Source organism: Toxoplasma gondii, chromosome IX (genome assembly GCF_000006565.2).
Source record: "Toxoplasma gondii ME49 chromosome IX, whole genome shotgun sequence".
In the NCBI taxonomy this organism is placed as follows: Eukaryota; Apicomplexa; class Conoidasida; order Eucoccidiorida; family Sarcocystidae; genus Toxoplasma; species Toxoplasma gondii.
In genome coordinates, this window is record NC_031477.1 from 1196778 (window position 1) to 1206273 (window position 9496).

Here is a 9496-nt window from a genome sequence, read left to right on the forward strand (position 1 = left end):
GAAGTGAATCGCCGCGTCTTTTTGTCGAGAGACCGTCGCTGAGGCTCGTATTATTTGCGTTTCTAGAGGGAAGTTTCTTTACAGCGCAAGAGCAGTTCTTTTTCCGGAGGCGCCACGCAGGTGCTCTCGCCTTTTTTTCAGGTCTGTCTGAGCGTCAAGTTATTCATCACCCATTGCTTTGGGGAGTTCTTCAGAGGCTTTTCTGCAGCTCCCCCTTTGTCCCTCCGTTCTCTCACCATGTCTCTCTCCTGCTGCTTGTCGGCGAATCCGGTGGCGGCCCTGGCAGCCACCTGCTTCGGTCGAGGCAGAAGCGCGAGCTGTCGAGGCGGCTCCGAGGCGCGCCTACGCATGCGGTACTGTACCTGCTCGCAGGCGTCTTCGGAGAGCTGTCAGGAAGCGTCAGGCAACTCCATGTTGAGCGCAGAGAGCAAGGGAGAGTCAGAGAAGCATCCCGGCCTTCTGCGGTCGTGTCTGGGATCAATGTTTCAGGGGAAGAAGTCGGCGGGCCAAGCGCTGCCGTCGGTCAGCACTGCCGACGTGGAAGAGGGCGACAGCCTGCATGGAGTCGCGGCGGGAGCGGAGACTGTGGGAGAGAGTTCCGCGGAGTCGACGTCGAGTCGACCGAACGTCTGTGCTTCGTGTGGCGGCGTAGTCGCGTCGGCGGGGGAGACGCTGATCCTGGTGCCGCCGCTGGAGATCGACAACGAGGAGGAGTGCGTCGACGAGCAGCGGCGGAAAAAGACTTGTCAGGAGACTTGCTTCGACCGCGTCGAGTACATCAACCCTATGAATTTGTTTCGGTTTGCGGCGCGCGTCCGGCGTCACGTGGGCAGTCCGTTTTTCTTGCTGCTTCTCTCCGTTTTCGGCGGAGTCCGAGGCATTCTGTACGGTCTCACGCACCGTTCGCTCTTGCCGTACTTGAAGAGCATCGGCCAAGACGCGGCGACGTATCAGGGGATAGACGCCCTGGGGACCGTGATCTGGGGAATGATGGGTGTAGTCGGCACCGTCAGCGATTCCATTCCCCTTGGCGGATATCACAAGCGGTACTACATGCTGGTCGCCAACATCGTCGGAGTATGCGGTGTGGCGTTGTTGGCCTGCTGCCCCGCGCACTTGGTTGCGGAGAACGTCTGGATCGTCGGCCTGGCCATGTTCCTGATCTGCACACAGATGAGTACGCTGGTGCTCATGTGCTCGGGCAAGTACAGCGAGATGATGGAGAAGAATCCGGAGATGAAGGCCGACATCGTGACCTTCGTCTTCATGTGTTGGATGGTCGGAAATTTGGTCGGAACGTCGATCGTGGGACCGATCTCGGACGCAGTGGGGACGCAGCCGCTGTACTACCTGGCGCTGCCAATAGCGGCGCAGTCGGTGATCCCCATTGTTTTTGGCTTCTTGCCCGAGGAGAAAGTCAAGTTCCGCGTCCTCACAAACAAGCTGCTGGGTCACAAACGGTTTTTTCTCATGGCACTCGCGATCGGTGTGGCGGCCACAGGTGTGGTTGCCATCACCATGGCGTTTCCAGGTTCCAGCGTCGTCATGATTCCCTACTGCTCCCTCGTCTCCGTCGTCCTCATCGTGCTCTGTCTGCTGTGTTTGCCGCCGAAACTCGCAAAATGCAACATGTATCTCTTCTTCTGGGGGCTGTTCAACGTCTCTGTCTCGGGCGCGCTCGACTACTTCTACACGGCGAGTCCGAAGTGTCTCCCGGACGGCCCACACTTTGACTACACTTACTACGCGACGTACATCTCCGTTGTGAGTACGCTGGCGAACTGGGCGGGCATCTGGGTCTTCCACTCCTTCCTCTCGGACTGGACCTTCAGGCACGTTTTCTGGCTGTCGATTGCGGTCCGCGCGGTCGCCTCGCTCTTCGACTACATCATGGTGCTGCGACTGAACGTGTACATTGGCATTCCCGACAAGTTCATGTACCTCTTTGGTGACGCCATCATCCTCAACCTGGTCAACACTCTGAACCACATGCCGGGGTACATCCTCACTTCGCGGCTCTGCCCCAGTGGCCTGGAGAGCACGGCCTACGCCGTGATGGACGGCATGTCGCATCTGGGCTGGAACTTCTCCAAGCAGTTTGGCGTCTTCGCCACCGAGCTCGCGGGCATCGAGACCGGCGAAAACAGTCCCGGCGGCTGCGACTTCACGAACCTCGGGAACCTGACGCTGATCACGCAGTTCGCGCTCCCGCTTCTCGCCATCCCGCTGTCGTTCCTTTTGCTGCCGAACTCGTCGATGTCTGAGCGCGTGCGTCAGGACCTCCACGAAGCCGTCGACGCGGACAAGACTGACGAAGGCAAAAACAACCGAGAACTGAACCGAGTCATCAGCGAAAGCACCCGGTGTTCCGCCACGGACCGCGGCAGCACCACGACCAGTGTCGCGGAAACGGTGACTCCGCCGACAGGTGTATGTACACCAGGCGGCGCGAGTGCCGTGAGCGAGAACGGCGAAGGCGTCTCGCTGGAGGTTGAGGACGACAACTTATTTTTCAAGCCGACAGGCGGGGACGGCCTGCAAGACGACGCCGACGCACCCCGCAGGAGCTACGGCGGCTCCTCCCATGACCGCCGCATGCGTTTTGTGCGCATTCGACGCGGCGAGGCAGACATGCTAACTGTGTCTCAGTCGTCTTCCGAGGTGGAGGCGGTGGTCGACGATGGAGAGGCCAAGGCGCCGCCGTCGAAAGCCATCGAGGGAGGTTGTTCAGAAGGTGGGCACTGGTCTCGCGGCCTCCGGGAGCACCGCCATGTGGAGGGATCGCAGCGAGGCGGAGCGCCGCCGCGCGTGCGGTCTTTCGGGCACCCTCGTTCTCGGTCGACTGCGTCAAAAGCCACTGCCGGTGATGAGGGAATGGACGGGAAGGGATGCATCAAAGCGCGTCAGGAGAGAGAAATCTCGGGGAGCGGTCGGTGCGCGTACTGGGCGGTGTCGGGAGGTGAAGACAGCCTGCGAGTGGAGGCGGCCTGGCGTTCCGAGGTGGTGAGGCCGCAGCCGCCGAACAGCCCAGGTATCTTCGCCTGCAGTTCACCGCTTTCTGGGGAGAAAGCCGAAGAAGACGGGGAGGGAATGTTGCCTCTGGGCCTCAGACGTGGAGGCAGTTACTTTCTCGCGAAGGGAGGCATTCTTGATTTCGCTTGCGACCATGAAGTCGGCGCGGACTCGCCGACGAACAGCGCGTTGCCTGTCTTCAGTGAGTGAGGGAAAAACATGGAGGCGCCAGGAAAACAGCTAACAAGCAGCGGCGAGCCTCACACAGGGCTACGGAAATCATGTGCGGTGCGCAGGTAGCGGCGTCAGGAGCTGGAGAAAGAATGCAGGGACTCTTGACGCCTTGCAAAATTCACCGTAGGGAGGACCGGGGCATTGCTCTACAGAGAGCCAGGTCACGCAAGAGGTAACGTTCTTGCTTTTTCTTTTTCGTCCACGCGAGAATCCACCGCGGTAGTTCGTGCTTCCGTCTAAGCTGGAGGGGACACCGGTGTCTCGCCACAGAAGTCTCCAAAGCTGCGCATGCACGGCCGTCGGGCTTGCGGCTTTCAGTGGAAGACGGCAGTCGATCTCGTCTGCGGTGGAGGCGGCGCTACGCGGGGCGAAGTCATAGCCGCAGCCATCGGGCACCACAACTTTCTTTTCGTCGCTGGAAGGCGTCTGTTTGGGAAACGTTGGACGAACCGTTCGTCCATCTCGAAGTTCCACGAGCCGAAGACAGAATATGCGCCGTTCGAGTGGCTGTGATCCGAGGCCTCATCGTTTGCGGGATGTTTTAGGTGGACGCACTCAGAGCGGCTGCCAGGGAGAGGAGAGGCGAAGTCGACGCTATGCGCCACTGTTTGATAGTGCATGTTGATGTTTTAGGCTGTAGCGTTGATTTGGTGACAGCACTCATTTAGGAGTTGCGGTGGTATCTAACATTTTTGTATCTTGATACGATCGTACTTTTCTGCGCCCGTTCGCACGAAGGTTGTGCCTCGCGTGTCGAGACCTCTGAGCAGCATCCCTCATTTTAATTTTCCCTTCTCATGCTCGGGCGAGGAACCTTCCTGTTGCTTCGCATTTCAAAAAACGATGGCTAAAATGTTGTCATGCTTGTTCTCTGCTAGCCGCGTCCTTCCTCCCGCCCTGAGAATTTTCACTGTAAAGAGTTCAGGGGCCGTTCACCGAATGGCCGTGCGCTGTATCCTCGTCAGTGAGGCAGCTCTCACTTTCTCTGGAACAGTCACACTCCAGAAAGCACTGCAGGTCCGGCACACGAACACAGCCATTTACTTCTTAACCGTCCCACAGTCGCGCCTTGGAGTTCTGGCGCTCCCTACGTGTGAAGCGTGGACGACTGGCTGGCTCTCGTGCCAGGTCAAGCCGGTCTCTGGAACTTGGTGACGGAGTGCATTTTCGTTCTCACACCAGGGATGGGGCAGCCAATCCGCAAATCCCTAGCGAGGAACCACTGGACCGAGAGCTTCTTGAGGACCATTTCCTCACAAGTGCTCAATAAAGGGCTTTTTCGCGCGTAGCTCGCGTGGACGGCAAGCTGATAGTTCTCCTCTGTGCATGTCATTGCGCAATTTTTGGGGGTGTCATGTCGATTCGCCGCTGTTTGGGGCCAGTCAAAAAACCAAGCTGTAACTGTCACATGTTACCATTCCACCGTCGTGATGACCGACCGACTGTTCGTGTGCCTCTCTTACACATTCGCCTCCGCGTCCGCCTGCCCACATGTGTGGCACTTTGTCGTGCTTTATGTCCGTCCACGCTCTTCTGGACCTCTCCACCGTGCGGCTTCCGTGTCTAGTCTCGCGTGAAAGAAAATGGGAGGCACCCCTTTCCAGGCACCACGCAGAGATCCTCAGTGCCCGTGGAAGTGAAGACTGGGGCTGCCGGAGGACGCCTTTCTCCGGCTCCGCCGCAGGGTTGTCCCCCTTTTGGCGCGTCCAAGGTGCTCTTACACAGAGTTGTTCGAAAGACACTTCGGCGGCAGGACATACCGAGGCCTAACCAGTTTCTGCTGGTTGAGGAGGTTCTCCCCTGCGATCCGGCGGTTCGGCCTGCGCTTGATCGTCACGCCTGTCTGCGTTTCGACTGTTTTGTGTTGTAGAGCGTCCGTGTGTGTTTTCGATCCGTAGGGAAGCTTTGCGACAGAGGGGATCCGATCCTGAGGAGTGTCCAGTCCGAACAAACACGCGGCGCCAGTTGGCCATAAAATCTCGGTGTTCTCTCCGTCGCGTCACGTTGACAAACTTGGCCTGCTGAGCCTGTCTGAACCACGGGGTGACGTTTCCTGTGTCAAGTGACCAGCGGAACGCAAATCGATCAGACCTGAGCACGCGCAGCTAGCCTCACTCACAAGGGAATAGAAACAGAGAACGCTTCTGTCCAGCTCGCAGCGTCGTATCGACTGACGTTGAGATACGACACGCACATTCGACCTGGTCGCCTGTCCAGGAGGGGCTGCCAGTTCATAGCTGTTGCCGCAGTCTCCAAAGCGGCGCCAATCACGCTGACATGCATCAAACACCAGAAATTTCACCTTCCCAAACACAGAGAGCGCTACCTCGACACACCAATTGCGCGCCGACTTCAGACTACACGTCAGCCGCCGGCCTCGACATGCACGGGTCACGGACCAGGTTTGCAGCTGGGGAAAAACAACATTATCTAATTCGGCTGCTCAGCAGCAAAAACGCGGCTGCTGCCATTATCGTGAGAGACAAAGTGGCGGAGACTCACGAACACCGGCTCCGTTAGAGATCTGAAATTGCACTTCCTTTGTTGGTGCGAGTCGTGTCACACCTCGACTTTGGCGAGAAGGAAATTTGTCCCCAAACCACTACGGTGGTTCAAAAGTTGTTTATGTCTGCGGCACTGGATGTCTTAGATGTTTAGCTGTTTCGTCTTCGAAGCGTGATCTCGTTTGAAGTATCGATTTGATTGCCTGAAGGGGGTCGATACTTCTTCGGTGCTCGGACACGCAGCGTCAACGTTCAGATGGTTATTGACAACGTGGTTCGACGTCGTCGTGTACCACAGGTCGGGGACGTACGTCATCTCGCTGAAAATCAGGCAGAATCACGAATTTGAGTGCTTCAGTCGAGTCAACGGCAAGTGTGTGAAAAGTCGCCGCGGTCTTAACGCGCATGTTACATATTATCCATGGCCTACCTCCCCGCAGTATTTGCACTGATTCTAGACTGAATGGTTCTACTGGGAATTTTGATAGAAAACATGCAGACGTTGTCAAGGCCATGTAGACCGCCTGTCGAAGGAAAACGACTGTGAATTCGCTGACTTCCCAGGGGGTGCATGCGAAGTGTTTCTAGCGGGGGTGCAAACGGCTCAGTGGCTACCGGTCTAAATTGTTCTTCTTTCCAATTTTCTTGACTTACATTACACAACGCGTTGACCTCATGTTGAATTCTCCGCTCCACTGCTTTCTTCGTGGAACGCGTTCCACGTGTCATTTCGTGTAATCAGCGATTCCCTCTCCCGAGGCGGTCCTCCCGGGCCCCTATTTTTTTTTGAAAGCCCGGTTTTCAATTTTGCAGTCTCTCCTCGGTCTCCAAGAGAGGCCGACCCTCTCAGGTGGAGCCTCCGCCCACAGGGGCGTTCCAGTCCACAAATTTCTCTGAAATCGGCGCTCTTCTCGAGCTACCAATGAGACGGTTACCATCATGTCTTGTTCTCGGAGAGATTAATCTCCTTTCTACGACGTCCGGGTTCTCCGGCCCCGGAGCTCTGCCGCTCACTCGCGGAGTGTTGTGCACTCCGCCTATCCATAGACGAAGGGCACCCGATTACTCCTATCACTTCTATCGAGCATGCTACAGAGAAACGGGAGGACAGAGACCCGGGCGGGTACTCCCAGTGGGATGGGTGACCGGAGCTGAGGCTACTCGGATCGTTGGACGGAACTCCGAGTCAGAGACGGAGGCACTGACAAGAAGGAAGCCTGCCTTTCCTAGAGCGCGGTCCTTGCCACAGCCAGGCATATGGGAAGCTGATTCTCCACTTGACACGCGCGGAATCGACTCTAAGGACTCGATAGGGTTTGTCGCTCCGCCGTTTCTTTTATTTTTTACCTGTTCACCGGGTTCACTCGCTCACGCTCCTCAAAGCGCGATGTGCCTACAAAGCATTCCTAGCTCCACTCAGCTGCCTGCACTGTGTAGTCCTTACCAAGCCCTCTGCGGGCCAAGGGTGGCCACTCCAGCTGATAGAGACAGTGTGAATGTATTTCGGTTTCCAAAGAAAGGGGATATACGGGGTCGTCTCACTTGTTGCTCAAATCAGACGAGGTCAGTTCTGTACAGAGAATTGTCTGGGTTGGCCAGTAAATCGGCGTCCCCTGGGAGCGCACTTGGTTCTTTCGGAAATCCCATCACCCACAGTCTGGGTGGATTTGCTGCTCAAGGAAGTAGACGTGGTTTCGCGCATCGGTCCTGGCAAACAAACAAACGACTCCGGTCCTATAAAGCAAAGAGAAGGAAGCGGTACATTCGACGAGGCGAAACGCTTCTTCGGGTCAGCTAGACTTCTGGTCCAATTTCGCTTTTCGGTCAAGGTTGTGTCATCGTACCGTGAGGGGAACCTTGACGAGGTGTTTGTCTGCAGTTTTTCTTTGCACACACTTTTTTGTCAATGCTCGTCGTCTGAAAAGGAGACGCAACAGAACTACGGCGGGGCTTGCGCGGGTCAGGTCGCCGTTGGTAATGGGAGAATTTTGGTTGGGTTACCCGTGTCGAGTTTTTTGCCACTGCCGGTTGCAATATGGTGAATCAGGTTATGAACAAATCAACAATTTTTAAACTATGCTATTACGAAGAGTTTGCTGAAGCTGTATCCAACCTATCAGATGTAGAGAACTTCCGCCAACTCGCGCCGCAATCCTTTAATGTTCCTTGAGGTGGTAGGCGGACATCTGCAGACGTAATTCGGTGCTCCGCCTGTGCGACTATGGCGACAACACGCGTTCGTCTTGCTGTAGCCAGTACCGTGGAAATTATCACGGGCGAATGGGGCTGCACAGGTAGCGTCATGGCAAATGCTTACATCGCAATGGGTGAATCCAGGTCAATCTCTGCTGTTGAAACCCGAGTTCGCCTCTACGGAAATATTCTCGTGGTTAGAGTCAATGTGCGCCACACAGAAGTTGGTCGGAGTTCTCCGCCGGAAAAAAGAGTCGAAACGTCAAACATACTCAGTTTCTCTGCGACTCGCATCCTATATCCGTGCGTGGGATTGGTACTAGAATCCACTGTACGCGTTCGAAATCCCCCACTCGAACACCATGGTGAAACAATCTGCTGGCCGTGGCGCCATAGCTCCAGTTAGCCTTACTCATACACTAGATACGATCTGAAACATTTATCCATGGCAGAAAAGGGCAGCAACCGTTGAGTGACAGGACGATGTATCGCTGGTGTGCCAACCTTATGAAGCACGTGAAGTGTTCTGAGAAACGAATAATCCCTGCTCGCTGCGTTCACAATGAACAGACGTTGCCACAGGGAAGTAGAAACTGTTAGCATCTGCGGTGGGACAGTCACACGGCTTCGTTTGTGTAGCCAACGATCACAGTCACCTTTGTCTTCGGGATTGACAGGACGTGATATGTCCTGTACCCAGAGTCGAGTCGAATGCCGTAACCTACTCACACAATATAAAGTGCGGCGCCTATGCATGTATCAAACCTTCCTGCTTTGTTCAGACGAGGCTGGCACAGTCCAGTTCCCATCGAATCCAAGGATAATAAGTGCACCATTCAGCACACAGAAATACCCCTGCGTCTTCCACCAGTCATGGTAGCCGAGCATATGGTAAACAACACTCTCAGCTTCTCTGTGAGTCATGCGTCGTTTGTGTGCGTGAGACGGTTCCTAGAGACCACTGGAAGCGCCGGCGAAGATTCAGACTCGTCAGCAGTAGATTGCACATGCGTTTCTGTAACATGTCCTATTCAACACTCTGTCATGGCACGACGCGGGGGGAGTCCGGTGGTGGCAACTGGACTCACGTCACACGTTGTATCTTAGATGGCGCTGTGCTGCATCGGCCAGTAGATCTATGGGCTGGTGCCCTTGGCTTTGCTATTCTGTTTACTCTAGGAGGTACAAAAGGTGTGGTCCTGGGTAATGCAGGTTTTCCGCTACTGCTTGGACTGTGTATCGTGTCCTTACAGTAGTACTATCAAGCCTCGCCTCTCAAATGGGTTTCAAGGGAAACATAGAGTTCTCATGTTTGATCGGCGTCCAACCGCAACTACAAGTTGGACTACTGGATCAGATTTTGAATGTCTTTGTTTTCTGGAAGCAAGTTCAATCCTTTATTATTTATCTCAGTCAGAATCAGGTTTGATATTCTGTACCACCCGATCTAGAACGACGATTCTTTTTGTCATTATATAAATCTCGTAATGCTTATCAAGGCCCTTGTATCTATTTAGCTCATTGCGTAGTTAGCATCCCCTCGGGCACACCTT

At 55.3% G+C, this 9496-nt stretch overlaps 2 protein-coding genes across 2 annotated transcripts; both read left to right on the forward strand.

Annotated features, from left to right (window-relative positions):
- Positions 1–237: 237 nt before the first annotated feature.
- TGME49_266366 (BT1 family protein) lies at positions 238–5236 on the forward strand (the record flags this gene model as incomplete). Its single annotated transcript, XM_018781425.1, has 1 exon — positions 238–5236. The coding sequence occupies one exon, from the start codon at positions 238–240 to the stop codon at positions 3220–3222; it is 2985 nt and encodes a 994-aa protein (XP_018636276.1). The 3' UTR covers positions 3223–5236.
- A 764-nt stretch (positions 5237–6000) lies between these two features.
- On the forward strand, positions 6001–7927 carry TGME49_266360 (hypothetical protein). The gene has a single exon (XM_002368684.2). It carries the CDS (start codon positions 6673–6675, stop codon positions 7546–7548), a length of 876 nt encoding a protein of 291 aa, XP_002368725.1. The 5' UTR covers positions 6001–6672; the 3' UTR covers positions 7549–7927.
- Positions 7928–9496: the final 1569 nt, after the last annotated feature.

Excerpts from the sequence above, each read along its gene's own strand:
- TGME49_266360 (XM_002368684.2), top strand. The coding sequence starts at position 6,673 with ATGAGACGGTTACCATCATGTCTTGTTCTCGGAGAGATTAATCTCCTT.